Raw genomic sequence first — 21,978 nt, 5'->3', positions numbered from 1 at the left:
GTAGAATGTACATTCTCCTTTGCTCATATTTAATTCTTCAAAAAGGGTCAAGCAGAGCCATGGTGCTTGCTTATCACCATAGCTTAGACAAGGTCCTATAACTCCGCATATACAAGCCAACAACTGTAGACAATGTACCCGCCTTTTACCATTTTTAATCCATGGCAATTTCATAAAAGCTTAAATATCTGTGGCTTGTTCTGGATCATTAAGTTTTAGGTTTGGTTCCTTTTGTTCCTCACACCCATCCTTCCTGTAACCTACTGTTCTCTTTGCAGTCAGATCCTCCTATAGTACCTGTTTTTTCCTTATTCCTATGATATTCCTTCTCATGATGGCTTAAACCTTTCCAAACTTAATTCTTTTCCTCCTCTCCCCATTTCCTGCCCCTTATTCTGTCTCTGCATGTCCGACTGCCCTGAAATAGACTCTACACTTAGATCCTCTTCAGGACCCTGCAGGCTTCTACATAAGCATAAAGTTCCTATTGAGCCGGGTACAGTGGCTCACACCTGTATTCCTAGCACCCTGGGAAGCTCAGGCAGGAGGATCACTTGAGCTCAGGAGTTCGAGACCAACCAGAGCAAGAGTAAGACCCCGTCTCTACTAAAAATAGAAAAATAAGCCACATGTTCTGGCATGCACCTGTAGTACCAGCTACTTGGGAGGCTAAGGCAGGAGGATCACTTGAGCCCAGGAGTTTAAGGGTACAGTGAGCTGTGATGACGCCACTGCACTCTACCCAGAGCAACACAGGAAGACTCTGTCTCAAGAAAAAGTAAAGTTTCTATTGAAGAAAATTATAACCAAAGGCCAAGGAAGTGGAGGTAGAAACACCTTTATTTTTATCAGAAATAGTACTGTGTATAAACCATTTACTGTAAGAGACAATCAGGAACTAAGGTATGGGTGACGGTAAAGTGAGATCTTACAAAGATTAACCTAGATGTTATGCTTGTTGTAAACAATGTTTGGAACAGGGAGATCCTAGTTTTCTGGCAGAACTTACAGATCCTACAGCTTTCTCCCCATTAGAGAAAACTTTAAGTCACAGTAAGACAGGACTCTGAAGTCACAGGCAGAGCCAGAAGAGGTCAGCATCCTTATGCTGATTCCTGTTCCTGGTCATGGTTCTTAAGATCCAGTTGTCAGTAAGTTTAGTTACTAAGCCAGGGATTGGCTAGATCTCTCCATAAGCAGGAGGAAGTTCTAAGGAATACACATTGACCTAAGGAATTGATCTCTCAGGTTTCCCAAATACTTATAACACACCTCTCCCTTCCAATGATGAGCGTTATGTTTTATGTGTACTGCCTGATGGCGGGTGAGGGCAGAGTTCTTAGTAAAGCTTTTCTCACACTGAGAACACTTGCAAGGCTTTTCTCCAGTGTGGGTTTTCTGGTGGACACTGAAGTGGGAGCTGTTGTTGAAGCTTTTCCCACACTCTGCACGCTTGTAGGGGCTCTCCCCAGTGTGGATGCACCGGTGAGTGCTGAATTGGGAACTGTTGAATCTCTTTCCACAAACAATGCACTGATAAGGCTTCTCCCCCGTGTGGGTCCTCTGGTGGACAATGAGGCTGGAGCTCTGGTTGAAGCTTTTCCCACACTGCCCACACTGGTGGGGCCTCTCCCCTGTGTGAGTCTGTAGGTGGGCAGTGAGGTTGGAACGCTCACTAAAGCCTTTCCCGCATTCACTGCACTTGTGAGGCTTCTCGCCTGTGTGGATTCTCTGATGCCGAATAAGAAAAGAACCTCGGCTAAAGATTTTTCCGCATTCAGGACACTGAGAAGCTTCTTCCAATTCAGGGGCTGGTTTGTGGGGAAAGAGCACACTCTGAGAGCTGTTTTTCCCACAGAGGAAATATCTACAGGCTTTGTCTCCAGTATAAAGTCTCTGGTGACTCATTTTGTCCTGGGATGGGGGTTTTTCCTCACTCTCCACTGGAGAATTTCTATATTGCCTTCTTGATGTTGGCTCACCCTCCCAGACTTTTTTTTAGCTCAGAGTGCCAAAAAACTTCTCCAGTAGACTTTCTGTGTAAAGCCTTGTTCATTTCTACTTCCTCTGAATCATCCCATTTCGGATTTTCTTTTTTAATCCCATTCTTGCTCTCAAAACCTGAAGGAAAAAAAGAAAAGAAAAAAGAAATAAATGGGCTGTACAGAAGGCAAACAATGGAATGCAAAAAAAGGTATAACTATACTACAAAAAAGAGGCCGGGCGCGGTGGCTCACGCCTGTAATCCTAGCACTCTGGGAGGCCGAGGTGGGTGGATCGTTTGAGCTCAGGAGTTCGAGACCAGCCTGAGCAAGAGCGAGACCCCATCTCTACTAAAAATAGAAAGAAATTATATAGACAGCTAAATATATATATATAGAAAAAATTAGCCGGGCATGGTGGCGCATGCCTGTAATCCCAGCTACTCGGGAGGCTGAGGCAGGAGGATTGCTTGAGCCCAGGAGTTTGAGGTTGCTGTGAGCTAGGCTGACGCCACGGCACTCACGCTAGCCTGGGCAACAGAGTGAGACTCTGTCTCAAAAAAAAAAAAAAGAAGAAAAAAAAAAGAAATACACAACTGGAATTCTTCATGTGATTAAGTCTCCTGCTAATTAAAAGCCTAAGTTTTATTTTCCAATTGTAATATTTTTGAGCTCCAAATTCTGTGGTCACAGGCAAATCACACCCTAAACTCCACCAACTTTTCTCCTATGTCTTTTTGGATGTTCCGACACAATGACAAACTGAAGCAAAGGGTCAAACTCTATGTCATCTACCCAATCTATTTATAGGTGTACTCTCAATTCTTGAATGGCCTCACTTCTGGCAGCAGAACAAGAAAAGGCCACTGTGGGTTGGCCAGCTTAATCAGCAATAAAGCAAGTGCTAAGTGCCTGGCCAGTACAGGTTCGGGTTATGAAAGGAGTAGGCATACTAGAGAAGGAGGAAGGAGGAGGAGCCTGGTCTGGAGGCCTACCAAGCAATCTGAGGAAGCAAAGTATTGGAACTCCAAGGTAAAAGATGACAAAGAGGTTGGCAAATACAAAATCAAGGCACTAAAATCCAAGGGGAATAATCCTTAAACACCATGAAAACCAAGACTCTTAGCCTGTATAAGGTCACACATGATGACAAAGCCAGCAGTGGTGACAGTTCCCTCTTGACTGCTAGGCTAATGGCCTCTAGGTGGACTTTCCCATTCTTGACCATCAGAGCCAACAGTCTTACCAAGACTGTCTGGGAACAGGGTCGGCAGGTCAAGTTTTCTGACTTCCTGGCCAGGGTGCCTGAAGTCTTTGTCATCCCTGTCTGTACCATCCACAGTGCCATCTTCGACAACCTCTGTGGGCTCCCTGTTCTGCTGATGCAGCTCTCTAGCCTGGATAACACTTCCCTCCAGGCCAGGAACAGCATCACTTGCCATAGGAGGGGCAGAGGCCCAGGAGCTTGAAAAAGCATCCATTTCCTCATAAAAGATACAAGGCTCAGGCACACAGCCTTGCCTCACTTTTTGGTAACTCGACTGTAGGCTTCTGAACTTGTTACGACACTGCTCCGGGGTCCGCAGAAAGCCCGGCTCCTGGAGTCCTTCCGCCATGGCCCTGTAGATCTGGCTATTCCACTGATGGGTCTGGAGTTTTCCATAAAACCGACAACTAATGAGAATGGCCAGGAGTGTCTTGGTCTATTCATAGACCCAGTGCACACCTGCTTGCCAGGGGACAAAGAACAGATCAATGAGGTCTGACAGTCAGATCAGGGAGGACTGTACATATTGCAGTGCAGGGTTTTAGCAGCCTAAGAAGTTAATCCTAGTTTCTCAAACTATGCCACAACTGGCTACTGCTGTTCCTGGGAAGAAATCTCACTATGGCCTTTTCCCCTAAAACATGAAAACCTGCTTGTGGAAGCAGGTGTGAGGCTGTGCCCATCTGACAGACCTAGCTGAGCTCCTAGCTGGTGGCCACCATCAAGTACCAGTCAGGTGATGAGGCCATTCTGGATCTTCCAATCTCAACCTCAAGAAGCAGAACTACCCGGTCAACCCACAGAATGGTGAGAAATAATTGTCTTAAACCACCAAGTTTTGGAGTGGTTTGTTTTGCAGCAATAAGCAACTGAAACACGGCTATGATGCTGGTTACTGATGGCAGTAACTTGTATATGTTCTGAGGAATATACTCACCCTGGACACAGATCAATCTGCAGCTGCAGTGGAACCCGATTCCTAATGATAAGCTTTTGAAATCACACAGGTACCTGTCTGTGGCATCACCCACCTTCCATAGAGAATACAGCATTCATTCCTAGGCTAATGTCATCATCATTCGTTTATGTTAACAAAATCTGGATATAGCACCTCAGACATTCACTACTCTGGTGATAGAAACATACCTGGCTTTCAAATTTCATACCGAAAAGAAAATTGGATTGACCCAGACAATCTAAAAATTTAGGTACTACTTTTCCCTGTATGTAACCTGTACATGGCAAAATGAATAGCTTTTATCCCAACAATGCCCCCAACTGTTTTAAGGGACAGGAACCCCCACGAATATGAACCGGCACCAATTTTATAGCTGGAAGACAGCTCTGTGGAGGCGTGGTTTACAAACAAGCAATCAGCACAAGGACAGATGCAGAGCGGTCCTCACCCAAGTGGCTCTGGAGCAGGCTGTAGCTGAGGGGGCTCCCAGTTGCCTGGACTGGCTGCTTGCCGTTGGTTTTGCAGCTGTTTGAGTCCTCTACTGTGTCCTCATCCTCCACCTTTTTCTGAGCCTGTGGGCCCTGGCCTGGCCCTTTGGCCTCAACAGCTCTGTCTGCCAAGCTCCTGGGAGAATTGGTGGGCCCCTGTGAGGCCAGTAGAGCTTCTATCTCCTCTTGGAAGGCACAGGGCTCTGGGCTGCAGCCTTGCCTCCCTGGACGGTAACTGGCCTGGAGGCTTCTGAACTTGGTTTGACACTGCTCCAGCGCCCCGTGGAAACCTTGTTCCTGCAAGAGCTCAGCCACTTCTCCATACAGCTGGCCGCTGTGCTGCCGCATCTGGAGCTTTTCATAAAACCGAGACTCACTGAGAATAGAAAGGAAAGTCCTAGTTTCCTCGGAAGCCCAGCGTACACCTGTCACTGTCTCATTTGCTGAGTCCAGCTGCTTTGCATTATCCCTGATTTCTTCTTCCCCCTTCGCTGATTTCTCATGGGCTTCCACTCCAGTCTCACTTGTGGAACTCTTAGACCTTTTCGTCACTCTGCAGCCATGAAAATCTGGGGTCCCTGTGTGTTCTCTTTGATCCAGCCCAGAGCCAACATTCGGACCGTGAATGGGAAACCCTGCATGTGAAGAAGCAGAGAGGAGACAGCAAGGCTCAGCAAGCTGCAGAGCACCTGTCTCTGAATCCGGATGGCTGCTCTGAGGAGGTGGCATTTGGCCCGGATGGGGAAGAACGATCTGAGAAAGGCAAGAGAGCAGTCCAATCGGCAGACCTTCCCCAAGTGTCCTGAGACTCCAGGAAAGGGCTTGGTTCCCCAGAAAGGCCTGGGCATAGAAGTAGACCATCACAGCCAGGATGTTTTGTTTTTAATCTCCTCTGCCACTGGAGAAACTCGGGAGCTACCATAGCTACCTGTGTGTGTGAGCACACACTCACCTGACTCTCACCTTTCCCTCTCCCCATCTGGCCACTGCTTGTCTGGCGCCTGCCTGTCTCTGTCTCGCCCTGGCACTAGCTTCTCCCCCTCTCTCTTATCCTTCATGCCCTCACACTCTGTCCCACTGCTTTTGGTCTCACACTCCCACCCTTGCTCTTGCTGGCCTTGTCACACATGCTGCTGTTGCCATCCCTGTCACAAGGCCTGACTCCCGTGCTGCGTCTTTCTTTCAGTTTCTGCCTGCGTCTATCTTGCCTGCTCTGGCTTCCCATTGATTTCCTCCTTTCCTTCTATCTAAAAGTCTCCCACTCCCTCTGTCTCCTTCCCTCTTGGATTCTTTCGTATCTCTGAACAACTGAACACATCCATCTGGACCTAGAGGGAAGGTGGATCCTTACCCAGCGAGACATGTCTGTCCTCCTGTGCAGCACCCCTGTGGAGCACCCTCTTTGCAGGGCCAACGTGCACCCAGTCTTGCTGACAGAGAGATATGGCTCTGTCCTTACACGTGGCTGGTCCCTGTAACAACACCAGGGCTGCTGCTACGGATAAAATAACACCGCTCTAGCCTGGGGTAGGGGCAGAGACAGGACCACAGTCATCAGATCAGGGGCAATGCAAAGGCAGGGGGAGATCAGCCCTCCGTGGGAAGGATCGGGATGGGTAACGAGCCATGTGATGGTGTCAGAGAGGACAGAATACCTGAGAAGCTCAGTGGACTACATAAAATCTTTATAATGTCTTTAGAAAAGTGTGAGACTGAGTGCTAAGGTGAAGTGGGAACTTCAAAAGAAACAGAAGGCATCAACCACAGCTCACCTGGGACCCAGCTGTCCAGACCATCGTACCTGTCTCCTGGGCTCGGAGACCCTTCTTTTGGGGCAGATTCCTAGGAACTTGAGGTGCAAGCCAAGCTGGGGAAGAGAATAGTCACTATTAGAGGAAAACTTCCACATAACAGCCACAGAAAAGAGGTTCTCAAAGTGGGCTCCCTGGGCCAGCCACATCAGCAGCACCTGGGAACCTGTCAGAAATGCAAATTCTGGGGCCTCACCTCAGATCCTCTGAATCAGAAGCTCTACAGGCAGGGCCTGGGAAGCTGTGCTTTAATATGCCCTCTAGATGAATCCAAGGCACGCTCAGGTTTGAGAACCACTGCCATATCCAACGGCCTCTGTGTGTTGAGAAGTTCCTTTCACTGGATTCCTCTTGGCATAACAGCTTTAAATTTTTTTTTCATTTTAGAGAAATATGTACATGTTAGAGGCAAAAAAAAAATTAAATAGAATAATAGAGGGGGGAAAAAAATCTCTCCATAGCCCCACCACCCAGAGATAACCATAGTACTCTTAAAAACACCATAGTAACTGAAAACTTTTATATTTTTCAGACCAAGATAATATATTCTTTCTGAAACCCCCACTTTTAAGAATTCTACAAATGAAATGAGACATTTTTATGATATATTAATTGAACTTCAGCGTAGACTCAGGTACGTGACTCCCGGGGCGGTTATAACACTCCAGATCTGTGAGCAGCCTGTGGGCGTGGCAAGCAGAGGGAGCACTGCGAGGCTGCCTCCCGTTACTCACAGCGAGGCCCCAAGCCTCGGAATCACACGTCAGAGAGCACAGGTATTCCCGACGATTAAAAGGAAATAAACACTAAATGGCAAAGTTTAGAAAAATATTGATAAGAGTATTTATTTTGCCTAAAGAATACTAAAACAAATAAACCTCCTAGACAATTTTCCATTTTATAAACACAAGTTTGTCAACTTAACATCAAGGCAATGTTTTCCTCTAGGATTTGAATTATGCAAAGATGAGCTGGGTTTAAAAATTACCTAGCAACATGTAATGGCAGCTTTCCATTTAGCAGAAAAGGCAGCAGTGGGCCTTAAGGCTATCTAGAATATATCTAGCCAAATTCCTTCATGGAAAAAGACTTGTAAAACCATAGAGCCTGGGCCAGGTGCAGTGGTTCACGCCTATAATCCTAGCACTTTGGGAAGCCAAGGCAGGAGGATTGCTTGAGGCTGGGAGTTCAAGACCAGCCTGAGCAATATAGCAAGACCTCATCGCTACAAAAAATTTAAAAAAAAATTAGCCAGGCGTGGTTGTGAGCACCTGTAGTCCCAGCTACTTGGGAGGCTGAGGGAGGAGAATCGCTTAGAACCCAGGAATGTGAGGTTGCAGTGAGCTATGATGATGCCATTGCACTCTAACTCAGGCAACAGAACAAAACCCTGTCTCTAAATAAATAAAGACTTGGTATATCCACACAATGGAATATTACTCAGCCACAAAAAAGGAACAAAGTACTGATACATGCTCAAAAGAAGTGAAAGAAGCCAGACACAAAAGGTCATATCATGTGTATAATTCCACTGATATGAAATGTCCAGAACAGGTATTTCTACAGAGACAGAGTGGGAGCAACTGCATTACAGGTACAGTGTTTCACTTTGGGATGATGAAAATGTTTGCAACTAGACAGAGGTAGTTGTTGCACAACATTGTGAATGTACCAAATGCCACCTAATTGTTCACTTTAAAATGGTTAATTTTATGTTATGTGAATTTCACCTCAATTAAATTTTTTTAATTAAAAAAGTTTTCTAAAAAATTAAGACAAGTAAAAACAAAAAAATAGAGCTTTGGAAGAATGATAGGAGAAATGTATTCTGGAAAAGATTAAGCTGGATGGGGAAGGCGGTTTTATGTCTTCAAGTATAGGAAGAACTGCTGTGCAGAAGGTGAGGGTAACCATGTTCATTTTTAATAGAATGAAATTGTAAGGAAAGAGAATTAGGCTAACACATAAAGAATCTTCATCCCTATTTTAAGTGCTATTACCCTTGACTGAAATTTGAAGTCTTGCTTTTTGGACATATTTCAAAGGCATTTAATTTGGAAGCCTTGAGTGGACTCAAGTTCAGACCTTTGTTTCCAGGTGAGGACAGAGGCTTCTGCTCACCTTCTGACTGCTCCCCTGGACTTTGGTGTGAGCTCTGTGATCCCTTCAGGGTCTGCTCCTCTGGCTGCACCGCCTGTGTCCACTGGGATCTCAGTGATTCTCTGGCAGCTCCCCACGGGGCCGTCTCCTCCAAGAGCACTTTCAAGTCCTTCTCAGAACTTGAGACCTGAGAACAGACCCCATGATCCAGCACTACAAATTCCTACCTAAGCTGGGCTTTACAACCCCTAAGAATGGCATTTAAAAATGATGTGGAACATAGGGAAGCAGAAAAGAAGTATCTAGGAGTCACTATATTGCTGTGGTAATCAAACAAAAATTAATAGAATTAGGTCTTTGAAGTGGTTAAGAACATTTATATGAAATCATCTAGCATATAGAGCCTGAGACAGAACTGCTAAAAATGGTGTACATTTGTGAGAAGTGAGAAGATCAGCTTTCACTTTAGAAAGCCCCTGTGACCTCAGCACAAAGCTATTTCCTCTCCCCCCAAATCCAGTGTCGGTTCTACCTTCGAAAAGATACCTTGCATTTGTTTTCTCTCTCCACCTCCACAGCCTCCAGCCAGGTGCAGGACACTGTCAGCTGCCTGGACTGCTGTCATGGCCCCTTAACCGGCTGCCCTGCATCCTCTCTCTGCTGCTGGACCTTCAGTGTGATGTTTCTACAATCTCGGATCACATCCCTTCCTGGTAACACTCTTCAGTGGCTTCTCACTGCACACAGAATAAAATCCAAACTCTGTTCACAGCCTGAAAGGCCATACGACTCGGCCCCGCCTTCCTCTCTCACGTTTGCGTAGCACTCTTCTGATCCCGGAGCTCCAGCCACCCGCCCTCCCTTTTCTATCCCAAACATGCCAAGTCCTCTCCCACCTTAGGCTCTTGGCACGTACTGTGCCCTCTGCCTGGAGTCACTGGTCCCTTTTCCTCCTTCAGTGTCACCTCAGAGAGGCCTTGCCTCACAACCTATCATTCCCCCCATGACAGTTACCAGATCACCCTGCTCATTTCCTTCTGAGCACTTATCTGAAACTGCCTTTCATTTGCTATTGTCTGTCTGTTTCCCATGGAATATGGGCTGCAGGCGGCCAGGGGCCGTGCCTGCCATGTTCACTGTAAAATCCTTGACATCTGGCACATCGTGGTCACTTATAATCAACTTTTGTCTTTCACAAGCATCTTCATTCTTTAAGTCCCATGCTTATAACTTGTCCTTAAAGTGAATGAGGAGAGGTACCGGGAGGCAAGTGGGGTCCTGAGAAATTACATCTACTTCCATTACTACTCCCCACCGAACTGGGGCCAGGATAGCATATTGGGATTCCCACTCTGTTTAGTTCACCTCTCCAAGCTCTACATTCATATGTGTGCTACTGCGCCTCTCCACTCAATCCCACAGATTTCCAACTAACTTCCTCAACTTTTCCCTAAAGCATCACCACCATGCTGCTCTTCCGCTCTCTAAAGTCAGTCAAAAGTACTCAGTCCTCAATCCTACCAAGTTTCATCTACATCCCCCTTCCCCGCTCCTCCTCCTGCCCATGCACAGCCCCGCCTCCTCACTGGGAAACACAAGCATCTCCACTTCCTGGGTCCTTCCCACTCCAGCCACGCAGACTCAGGGCACCCTCCTGCTCTGACTGCAGACCCACTCAGGCTGACTAGCATTCCTCGACACACACCCCTCCATTACTTAGGCCTCCCCAGACTTAACAGATTTCAGTTGCCTTCTTCCCACCAACTCTCCCACAACCAAAGCCCACATGTTACTTTTCGTTTTCCTATGGCTGTCACACCTCCCCTCTCCCAGAAGATACAAGCTGGTTACACGGATGAGGTCTCAGACTTAATCCCAACTACAAGAGGATATTTTGTGAGCCCCCACGACTGTCCCAAACTGACCACTTAATCCAGGCAGCAAGAACCATGGTAAGGCCCAGCTCTAAGACAACTTTGTTTATTGTACAATACATAGCACTCTGCCCTCAAAGTACCTTCTAGCAAGAGATTAGATTTTTATTCACCAAAATCTCTAGCTTTCCTGACCCCCTGAGTGAAGCATAGTTGTCCTTCCCCTGGCCTTGTTTTGGAGAATTTTTCTGAGTGTTTTTACCACTTTAATTAGGGACTCCAGACATTAACTAAATATGTGAATATCTAACAGTTATATCCACAGATGAGAAATTCTTCCCATACAATTAAGGGCAGAAACAACCCAAGAAAGCCAAGACCTTCTGTGGGCAGCAGAGGGCTGCTGCGCATTTCTCAACCAAGAGCCTCTCCAACAACTGGATTCCTGTGTTCCTCATCCAACTTCTTCATAACCAAAACCACAGGTTTCAACTTCCCTTTCTCACCTGTTCAGGAGCTCTTTGTACATCCTCAACCAGAGCCACAGCTTCCTCACCGTTTTCTGGACACTGCTCCCTCACCCAGGTCTGGATCTCCTCTGGCAAGATAGTCAGAAATTGCTCCAAAACCAGCAGCTCCAAGATTTGCTCTTTCGAGTGTGTCTTAGGCCTCAGCCACTGACAACAGAGTGCCCAGAGTCTGCTAAAAGCTTCGCGCGGGCCAGCTACCTCCTGGTAACAGAATTGCCTGAAGCGCTGGCGGGAGGCCTCCCTGTCAGGGCTGTTGCCCTGAAGGGCTGATTTCTGTCCCTGTGTGGAGTCCTTGTTTGAGGATGAGTGTGCTTGCGGACTCCTTGCTGCAGCCATCATTTGCTTCAACGAACTGGCTCACTCTGGTTGACACTTCTACTCTGGGAACCAGATTCCCTCTCTTCCCTTACCACTGGGAAGTCATGTTCTCTTGCAAGGAGTGTCTTTCTGGAATCAGAGGGACATGAGAGTGTCACAGATGTGCAGAGACTCACAGTTGAAAGAAAAGACTCAACTTTGAAGGGACGCTGAAGAGGATGAAAAAAGACAGCATAAACCCATCCCATATTCCCTCACTCTGCTCCTTGAGATTGACTTTATCCCTTTGACTCCTCCACAAATCCACACCAAGGATCCAAAACACTAGAAATATCAAAAAACATAGTTTTCTCCCCAACCAAGTTTCTAAGTCTAACAAATTACCCAAACTGTTCCTCACAATGTAGTCCACCTGTTCCTTCCCTTCTTCCCTCACCTTTTTCCTGTCCTTCCCTGCCCTCAAGAAGCCTGGACTCACCTTCCCAATTGCTACCTTCTCTTAAGGAGAAAACTAGTGAGTATGTGCTTCTTGATTAATTTCTTCATCACTATTACACCACACTCCCCGCCACCATCATCAGCCCCGCCCCCACACACAGAATGTGGATAAGTCACTGTTCTGATTTGCTGTATATTTTTATTTTCCAACATTCCTTCCCCACTTCCAATAGCAGGATCTTCTTTGTGAAAGAGTCCCTCTCTAATTCATTGATTCTAGTGGGGCCATTAATTACAATATCCTTCCCTGAACCCCAAGAGTGGGTATATAACATATCTGGGCCTATCAAAATTCACATATAGGAGGAGTGGGAAAAGCTCTGAATTTCCTGGGAAATTCTACATTGGTAGATGTAAGACTGGAGCTCTATGCAACTATGTCCCACTCTCTATTTCACTCGTACAGCACTGGGGTGAGCTTGTTTATAGGAGAAGACCAATACACCAGAGTCTTGACAACATATTTGGATCTCCAAGGCCAGTTTAGGTAAGGCAATATTTTTTAATTAGTTTGAGTTGGGTTTTAATTACTTGAAACACAGATTAAAACAGATACAATCATAAAGGGAAATTTAAAATTTTATATAGGAGCTGATATACTCCCACCAGGCAGTATTAAAGTGGATTCAGGTTGCACAACAACATGAACAGACTCAACATTACTGAACTGTAGACTTAAAAATGGTTAAGATGGTAAATTTTATGTTTTCTTACAATCAAAAATTTTAATTATTTTTTTAAAAATGGAATTGGGTTGCCTTTTCTCAAACAACTTGAACTGCTGTCACTTAGATTCTCATTATGTTTCAGTGCGGCTGGAGGGGCTAGAGACAGAGAAGTCCAGGGCATTACTGTTAGCACTCCTTTGTAGCCAGGGGAGAAACAGAGAGCGATTAAGTATCTTGCCCAGCATCACACTGCATAGCTCCTAAGCAGCAAGGCCAGGACTAAAACCTGTACCCCCTGCCTTGCACACGTTCCTATATCCTATACATTACCTGGCTGGAGAATAATTTAATAAGTGCTCTTCTAGTTTCATGCAGAAGGTAGATCCTGCACTCCTCTTGACCCCTTGCATCCCATTCATCATTAAATATTAAAATGCTGGTCTCTCCGAAATTTCTTTCACTCTAGAGATGGCTCAAGCACTCGGAGAAATGCGGAATGAGCAGGGGGAGCACGGCTGATTCATTTTTCACTCGGCAAGTATTTAGTGAATACTTAGACTTCAGCGCTAGGTTAGGCACTGTAGACGAAGAGTAGGGGGTGGGCAGGTCGGGGCTAGATGAGCAGGGTCCAGGCGCGTCCTTCAGGGTGAGCGTCTGGGGCGCTCAGGCTCAGGGGGCGGGACCCGCCTTGTGCCCGCTGGGTTGGGACGGGAAACGGCGACCGCGGAGCATCTGGGGGCGCCAGACCTTAGGGAGGCGTCCCGTCCACCAAGACGTCCACCTCGGTCCGACCCAAGCGCCTCAGATAAGACTCCCAGTGGCAAGGGGCTCCTTGGCAGACGAGGGGCCCAACGCGAGGAAGCGGAGCACTCACCGGACAAGAGCGCCCGCGACTCCCAAAACTGTCACCCACCAGGCCGGAAGTCAACGACTCCTGCCTTTTCGCTAGGCCGCTCTCTGCGCACGCTCGGTAGTCGAGCCACCGGACTACAGCTCCCGAGGTGCACTGCGACACTGTTGACAGTGCCCAGCAGCCAATGGACGGTAGAGGGCGCCCTCTAGGAGCCAATCCTTTGGGGATGAGGCGGGCCCTCCCGCGGCAATTCCACGGCAGCCAGTGGGCTTCCCTGCGACGCGCGGCTTCGGCCCCGCCCCCAGCCCGTGCTCCTGGGCGCCAGGTCCCGGGTTCCCAGAGAGGTGAGTCGGCGGTAGGTGAGTGCGAAGTGCTGGCCTGCTCGGCATAGTGGTGTCGCGGGCGTGAGCCCGAGCTCGCACCCCGCTGTGTAGTTGTGCTGCGCGCCGGACTGCCACAGCTTCGCCAGGCCCAGGGCCAGCTGGGCCGCGTAGCCGGAGCCGGGCCGCCTGGAGGCCGGAGCCGCCGGGCCTGCGGCGCCTCGGGAGCGAGCAGTCACCGCGCCCGCATGACCCTCGCTCGAGGGCAGAAGGCTCACCGCTAACTCACATCCCCGGGCTTTGCTGTGGCCTTCCTTGGCTCTATCCTCTAGCTCTCATCGATATGTTCGAGGGCGGTTTCAGTCAGGATGCGGGAGAGTTAGCGCAAGCTACCTGTAAGACAGCTTGAACTTTTCCTAGGGATTCTCTCTGCCAGCCCGGTTAGATCGTATTGCCCATTTCGTCTGAGACCTTGTGTGCTTATTATTGAAACCAAAGAAGTATTTTCCCCGGTGTCCTTTTAGGACGTTATAACTTTTCTCCTTTGCAAGATAGTTAAAAAAATTCGTCGAGGGAAAGACAAACTCTTTCCACTGCCAGGGACTGCTTTGTCTTCAGAGTTTGGGGTAAAGGCCAGCAAATGAGAAGACCCTGTTTCTGCATCCTGTCCTCCCTAGCACCCTAGCATCCTCATAGGAGCTTCAGTTTCCACCATCTTGCTAGCATTCAGAGAGACTTCTCCAGAGTCATGATCCCAAAGGCTTGACCCATTTACTAGGAGAGAGAAGTTGTCTCTTGATCCCCAAAATGGCAGCTAAAATGGAAATAACTTTGAGTTCCCACACAGAAGCTTCCTCCAAGCAAGAGAGACACATAATAACAAAACTAGAAGAGAAACGGGGGCCTACTCTGCCAAAAAACTGCCCGGATCCTGAGCTCTCGCGCCAGAGCTTCCGACGGTTCTGTTACCAAGAGGTGTCTAGCCCCCAAGAGGCACTCTCCAGGCTCCAACAGCTCTGCCATCAGTGGCTGCAGCCTGAGCTACACACCAAGGAGCAGATTTTGGACCTTCTGGTGATGGAGCAGTTCCTGACCATCCTGCCCCCCGAGATCCAGGCTCGGGTCAGGCATCGATGTCCAGTGAGCAGCAAGGAGATTGTGACCCTGGTGGAAGATTTTCACAGATCATCCAAGAAACCAAAGCAGTGGGTAAGGAGGGTCCTCTCTCATGGTCCCCAGGGGTTCTGTTTCATCTGGGTGATATTTGGTCTCCGGATCCCTCTTTATTTAAAGAGTCCAGAAATTGACTGGATGGCTTCAAAAGTTGCCTCTGTCTGGGAACCTCCTGTCAATTGTAACAGGTTTTCAGAAAACCGAGCTACTGACATCCAGTGAGGAAGTAGAGGACCAAGGTTCTTACCATTCCTTTATGGGCCTCATGTCACCAGAAGTAGTAGTTTTAAGGTTCTTGAATTTCTGCTGTAAGATCTTACCCCACCCATTCCTCTTAAATTTTTCCAACAATCAGAATTCTTAGCAGGCAAGGTCATCCTGTTGGGTATGAATTTGACTTTGGGGAACTTCATTGGACCTTGTTCCAGTGAAGCGTCTGGCATATTGTTTTTGGATTAGGAAGTTATGGTTTAATTTAGCTAGTGTTGTTATTCCTCCTCACCCCTCATGCCCTAAGTCAGACCCCAGTCAGGGTCTAGACAGGAAGCAAGCAGGAATGAAAATGGAACCTGTTAGGGAACAGGGGTGAGGCAGTCCTCTTAGACCCCTGTGTCCTTAGCAGGAGAGCCTTTGGCAGAACAATTTACTAGGTAAGAATAGTTTTTAATAGCTCCTTACCATACTGCTTCCCATTCCTACAAGGCCTGTCTCCAGCAGAAGTAGGGAAGGGGTGGTGTGTAGGGTCAGAATCTCATGGGCCAGTGTCATGACTGACCCTGATATTTGTGCTAGCTCTCCTCTCATGACTTTGACTCCAGGCCTTGAGAAAGGCCCAAGCTTTAGGGGCAGCCACTCAAGAAGTTTTCACCAACTCACAGCAGCCTCATTCTTCTCATTCTGCATGCCCTTCCCTTTGCTTCTTTTGAGGGTTTCAGTGGTCTCTATGAAAGCTGACCTCTAGACCATTATCAGGAATTCCCAAGGCAAAGGGTTCATTATAGAGCAGTGAAAGAAAAGCTGCCCTTAGTCCTGATGGATGGTGTTAATGGATGGGGCTTGTTCCTAGGTGGCTGTTTGTATGCAGGGGCAGAAGGTGCTCTTGGAGAAAACTGGATCCCAGCTTGGAGAACAGGAACTGCCAGACTTTCAACTGCAAACTCCTAGGAGAGATCTCAGGGAGAGCTCCCTGGAGGAGCCTTCCGAGGCAGGACCTCATGACCAGCTGAGCTCCCGTCATTGGGAGAAATCGCCGCTACTCCAGGAACCAACACCCAAATTAGCTGGGACAGGTAAATACCCTTTGCCTCTTCTCGCCCTTTCATCAGCCCTTTATCTCCATCAAAGCATCTCATGGTTCTGCAAAGGCATAGTCCAGGTGTGTGTGTGTGTGTGTGTGTGTGTGTGTTTTTAAATGTTGTATGTAATAATTTTTTTTTTTTTTTTTTTTTTGAGATAGAGTCTCACTCTGTTGCCCAGGGTAGAGTACCATGGTGTCAGCCTAGCTCACAGCAACCTCAGACTCCTGGGCTCAAGCGATCCTCCTGCCTCAGCCTCCCGAGTAGCTGGGACTACAGGCATGCGCCACCATGCCTGGCTAATTTTTTCTATATATATTTTTAGTTGTCCAGCTAATTTCTTTCTATTTTTAGTAGAGACGGGGTCTCACTCTTGCTCAGGCTGGTCTCGAACTCCTGAGTTCAAAGGATCCATCCACTTCAGCCTCCCAGAGTGCTAGGATTACAGGCGTGAGCCACCACACCCGGCCTGTAATAATTTTTATTCACTAAAAAATGTCATGAATTAGAGGAATGGTGATGATATTATAAATAAGAAGAATGTTTTTATCATTTCTATTAATGGATATTTGACAATCCAGTGCATGACAGAATTATTCTAGTACTTACTTTTCTATCCCTTTCAGAGCTTCTTGTAGTGAAGACAGATCCAAATGTGACTACTAATGAACTTCCATGCAAGCTGTGGCTGAGTTTCATTCCTTAAAATGGTGCCATGTTTATTAATAGAAAGGGACAAGTAGAGAAAAAGCCCCACTCCATATTATTTCTCTTCCTCCTCTGTGACATTGTTTGTGCTTTAAACCCTTGGGTTTATTTCCCTGTCTCTGGTACAATGCCAGTGTAATTGCTGGTGCTGTTCTACATAGTCCAGTGATCTCTAAGACTGAATGACAGTGACACTTTGGCTAGTCTTGATGATGTGAATACAAAATACAGTCAGCAGGTTAGAGAGGAGGGTTACAAGAAGACTAGAGCCTTACTTCCTTGACACTGGTACATTCAATGACACTTTTGCATCTTAGTCTGTTCAGACCACTGTAACAAAATACAAGAGACTAACTTATAAACAACAGAAATGCATTTCTTGAAGTTCTGGAGGCTGAGAAGTCTAAGATCAAAGTGCCAGCATGGTGGGGTTCTGGTGAGGGCCCTTTTCTGGGTTGCAGACTGCCAACCTTTCTCTGTCCTCACATGGTGGAATGGGCACACAAGCTCCCTCCGGCCTCTTTCATGAGGACACTAACCCCATTCCCCACTAACCCCATGAAGGCTACGCCTTCATGACCTAATCACTTCCCAAAGGGCCCCCCACCTTAATTCCATCCCCTTGGGAGTTAGGATTTCAGTATATGAATTTGGGGGAATATAGTCATTGCACTTTGGTTTGATGATTTTTGGAACTCAGGAAATGGAGACCTGTGGCATTCAGTAGAAAAGCTTGTGACTCTGGCTGAGGTCCTGCCCCATAACCTATGGCCTTCATGGTCCTGAAGAAAGTGGACCCCACACACTCCCTTCTGCCTCAGCAGAGACAGCTGGGTATGTGTGTGCTGTCTGTGTCTCATTTGATCCCCAAGGGGGCAGATTCCATGCTCCTCATCCCTGAGATTCACCAGTACCTTCCTTCAGAGCTGCACTGTCCAATACAGTAGCCACTAGCCATGTGTGGCTATTTAAATTTTACTTATTGAGATGTAATTCACATATAAAGTTAAACCTTTTAAAGTATACAGTTCAGTGGTTTTTAGCACATTCACAAAGTTGTGCAACCACCACCAGTATCTAATTCCCAAACATTTTCATCACCTCAAAAAGAAACCCCATACTTATTAGCAGTCACTCCCCATTTCTCCCCTCTCCCTACCCCCAGTCTACTTTCTGTCTCTGGATTTTCCTATTCTGGACATTTCATATAGATGGAGTCATACAATATGTGGTCTTTTGGTCTGGCTTCTTTCACCAAGCATGTTTTTAAGCTTCATACATGTTGTAGCATATATCAGTGCTTTATCCATTTTATGGCTTAATAATACATATTATATGGATATACTACATGTTGTTTATCTGTTACTCAGTTGATAGACTTTTGGGTTGTTTCTGCTTTTTGGCTGTTGTGAATAATGCTGCCGTCAACATTTGTGGACAAGTTTTTGTGTGGACACAAAAACTGGGGTATATATTTAATACCTAGGAGTGGAATTGCTAGGTCATTTGGTAACTCTATGTTTAACGTTTATGCGGAACTAGCAGACAGTTTTCCAAAGCAGCTGCACCATTTTAGATTCCCATTAATAGAGTATGAGGATTCTAATTTCTCCACATCCTTGCCAGCACTTGTTATTTTCAGCATCTTTTGTTATCCCCATCCTATTAGATGTGAAGTGCCATCTGCTTGAGGTTTTGATTTGCATTTCCCTAATGACTGATGTTGAGCATCTTCACATGTGTTCATTAGCCAAGTGTATATCTTGTTTGGAGAAATGTTCAGATCCTTTGCTCATTTTTAAATTGGGCTGTTTGTCCTTTTATTGTAAGAATTCTTTATGTATTTTGGATACTAGACCCTTATATAAAGAGAGATAGGTTTAGCTCTTATATTGAGGTCTTTGGTCCATTTTAAGTTACGTTTTACATGTGGTGTGAGGTAGGGGTCTGTCTTAGTCTGTTTAGGCTGCTATAACAAAATAGACTGGATAATTTATATACAACAAGAATTTATTGCTCACAGTTCTGGAGGCTGAGAAGTTCAAGATCAAGGCACCAACAGATCTGGTGTCTGGTGAGGGCCCATTCCTCATAGATGGCACCTGCCATGTGTCCTCATACAGCAGAAGGGGCAAACAAGCTCCCTTAAGCCTCTTGTATAAGAGCACTAATCCCATTCATGAAGTCTCCACCCTCATAACCGCATCACCTCCTAGATGCCTCACCTCCCAACACCACTGCAGTAAGGACTAAGAGTCAATGTATCAATTTGGGGAGGGGAGACATAAATATTCAGACCATAGCAGGGTCCAACTTCATTCTTTTGCATGTGGAAATCCAATTGTCCCCGCATGATTTGTTAAAAAGACTATTCTTTCCCCATGGAACTGTCTTCAGAACCTTGTCAAAAGGCAGTTGACCATAAATGTGTTGGCTATTTATTAAACTTTGAATTTAAATTAATTAAAATTAAATAAAGTTTAAAATTCAGTTCCTCAGTCACACCAGCCACATTTCAAGTACTCAGTGGCCACAGAGTCACATGTGGCTAGTGGCTTCCATATTGAATAATGTAAGTGCACGTGTGTGCACACACACACACACAGATTGTCCACATTATAGCAAGTCTTATCAGCTAGGACTGCTCCATATCCTCCAACTTCCCACAGGCCTTTCCAGCTCACTTCCATCCTGATATTCAAGGCTAGCAGTCAGAAGGTAGGGCGTTTCTATGATTAGTTACATGTCTAGCCCATATTCCCATTTCTAAATACATATATACGTAATGAAAGAAAATCCCACAGGCACTGGATTTACCATCCTTTGAAGAGAAGGTGGGTGTCAGTCAATGCCCCTTAAATCAACGGTATTTGTTGAAATAGCTCAGGCACCAGACTATAAAGTGAAATTTTCAGTGTTGAAATTTCAACTCTCTACCTTCTTTAATTAGTTGATATTCAGTTCTGATGGTTTTGCTTTTCCCTGTTCTTCCTTTCCTAAACCTTTCCCTAAAGATAGGAAGGAGGGAGGGGCTTGAAGAATTTGGTTCCTAACTTTAATATAAATCAGAATCACTCCAGGAGCCTGTTAACTATGCAGATTTGCAGCTCCAACCCCCAGAGATTCTGACTCACCCCTTTGGGAGAGGAGCAAGGAATCTGCTTGTTTAGTAAGTGCCCCAGATGAGTCTCATGGAAGTTGTCAGTGGAGGGCCACCCTTTGAGAAACTTTGCAGAGTATTTCATAATTCTTTTGCTGAAGTGCTTTCTTCCAAGACCAGAAAATGAAGCATATTCTTTCTAATTATAGAAGCCCCCAGAATGAAAAGTGACAACAAGGAAAACCCACAACAGGAAGGGGCTAAAGGAGCAAAGCCATGTTCTGTGTCAGCTGGCAGATCCAAAGGAAATGGTCTGCAGAGTCCTGAACCGAGAGGGGCAAATACGAGTGAAACTCGGTTGTCACGGAGACAGGTCAGCGCCCCAAATGCTCAAAAGCCATTTGCTCACTACCAGAGACATTGCAGGGAACTAGAATACATCAGCAGCCCCCTAAAAAGCCACCCACTGAGAGAGCTGAAGAAAAGCAAAGGAGGTAAAAGAAGCCTGAGCAATCGTTTACAACGTCTTGGTCACCAGCCGACACGCTCAGCGAAGAAACCCTACAAGTGCGATGACTGTGGGAAAAGCTTCACGTGGAATTCAGAGCTGAAAAGACACAAGAGAGTCCACACAGGAGAGAGACCCTACACGTGTGGAGAGTGTGGAAACTGCTTTGGGCGGCAGTCAACCCTGAAGCTGCACCAGAGGATCCACACTGGAGAGAAGCCATACCAGTGTGGCCAGTGTGGGAAAAGCTTTCGCCAGAGCTCAAATCTTCACCAGCATCACAGGCTCCACCATGGAGACTGAAAGGAGTGATCCATGCTTTAGATTCACCAGGAAGGTATTTATGTTTCTCCTTCCCCTTAGTTGCATGTAAATCACAAAGACTGTCTGTGTGACTTACAAGGAAAGCAAGAGGCCCTTGAGGAATGAAGGTGCACATTTGTTTGGTAAGGAGCCCCAGAAGGGGCTGGCTAGGGCCTGACCATGCACAGTGACAAGGTGAAGAGGTGGCAGGTCCGGGCATTGGGTCAAAGAGAACTGCAGTCTCTGCAGAGAGCAGGGAGATCACCGAGGGAGAATCAGGATGATCCTGCAGGTGGCTGCTTATTGTTAAATTGTCCCGTGGTTGCTTTATTTATCCTCTAAAATATGCTAAAGGGTAAATTATATATATATAGTTATGCATTTGCTGTCATACCAGACAATTTTTATCATGCGCACACTTCTTTAATAAAGATGAGTGACCACCAGAATTTCAAGGCAAAGTTCATTGGAAAATAGATCCTCCATTGTCTTTTCTGTAATTCCTGGTTGTTCATAACAAAGGATGAATTAAGTGAAAGTATGTACATGTTTGTGTGAGGAGACAGTTTCCAAGTAATTACATGGTACTTTTTGCAAAAAAAGAAAAATGCATTTGAGGGATCATTTTGTATCAAAGCACCTTGGATTTAGAAAAAGAACATCCACGCAGGCTGCTGCAATCCCAACCCAAGAGAAAGGGAAGAGCTGCAGTGAGAAGCAAGAAGTGGATAAAGGCTGCTGAGGAAATGTCAGAGGGAATTCTTCCCACCCTCCTTTCTCACTTAGGCCATTAGCTTTAAGATTAACAAAATGGGGTGATGAAAATGTTCTAAAACTGGATTATGGTGATTGTCACACAACTTGGTAAATTAACTATAAATCACTGAAATGGGTTAATTTTATGACATGTAAATTTTATCTCAATAGCATTTTTTAAATGACAAAATATATTTATATTAATATAAAATATTAGACTCCTGGAACTAGGCAGAGAAGATCATCTAATTCCACCTCCTCTTATTTTATCAAAGTAGAAATTAAAACTCAAATCAATATACAAGTCTCAGTCACCCTGGGCAAGCCGGCTCACTTCTCAGTTTAGAGAAAACTTTGGGCAGATTAGTGCACCACTTCATGCAGAAAATCGGGGCAGGTGGCCTTCTTCGTAAAACATCAGTATCAAGTCACTGCCAGTCACCTTGGGGCTGCCACCTGTGTTCTGCC

The 21,978-nt window shown here is 46.2% G+C and overlaps 2 protein-coding genes across 2 annotated transcripts; one reads left to right on the top strand and one right to left on the bottom strand.

The window, feature by feature from the left end:
- Positions 1 to 879: 879 nt before the first annotated feature.
- ZSCAN32 (zinc finger and SCAN domain containing 32) lies at positions 880 to 11,694 on the bottom strand. The gene is given in 8 exon segments (XM_069487021.1): positions 880 to 1,986; positions 1,988 to 2,121; positions 3,229 to 3,711; positions 5,724 to 5,726; positions 6,047 to 6,167; positions 6,468 to 6,562; positions 8,628 to 8,793; positions 10,987 to 11,694. Coding segments are annotated over 8 exon segments (2,142 nt in total). The 5' UTR covers positions 11,350 to 11,694; the 3' UTR covers positions 880 to 1,209.
- A 1,963-nt stretch (positions 11,695 to 13,657) lies between these two features.
- On the top strand, positions 13,658 to 21,228 carry ZNF174 (zinc finger protein 174). The gene is made up of 3 exons (XM_069486218.1): positions 13,658 to 14,876; positions 15,907 to 16,129; positions 20,153 to 21,228. The coding sequence occupies exons 1-3, from the start codon at positions 14,475 to 14,477 to the stop codon at positions 20,752 to 20,754; spliced, it is 1,227 nt and encodes a 408-aa protein (XP_069342319.1). The 5' UTR covers positions 13,658 to 14,474; the 3' UTR covers positions 20,755 to 21,228.
- Positions 21,229 to 21,978: the final 750 nt, after the last annotated feature.

This window comes from Eulemur rufifrons, chromosome 14, assembly GCF_041146395.1.
Source record: "Eulemur rufifrons isolate Redbay chromosome 14, OSU_ERuf_1, whole genome shotgun sequence".
NCBI lineage: Eukaryota > Metazoa > Chordata > Mammalia > Primates > Lemuridae > Eulemur > Eulemur rufifrons.
The sequence above is the reverse complement of the archived record's forward strand: the minus strand, read 5'-3'. Positions and strand labels throughout refer to the sequence as shown.

Excerpts from the sequence above, each read along its gene's own strand:
- ZNF174 (XM_069486218.1), top strand. The coding sequence starts at position 14,475 with ATGGCAGCTAAAATGGAAATAACTTTGAGTTCCCACACAGAAGCTTCC. Across the intron at positions 14,877-15,906 it reads CCAAGAAACCAAAGCAGTGG|GTGGCTGTTTGTATGCAGGG; the intron begins GTAAGGAGGGTC and ends GCTTGTTCCTAG. Across the intron at positions 16,130-20,152 it reads ACCCAAATTAGCTGGGACAG|AAGCCCCCAGAATGAAAAGT; the intron begins GTAAATACCCTT and ends TTCTAATTATAG.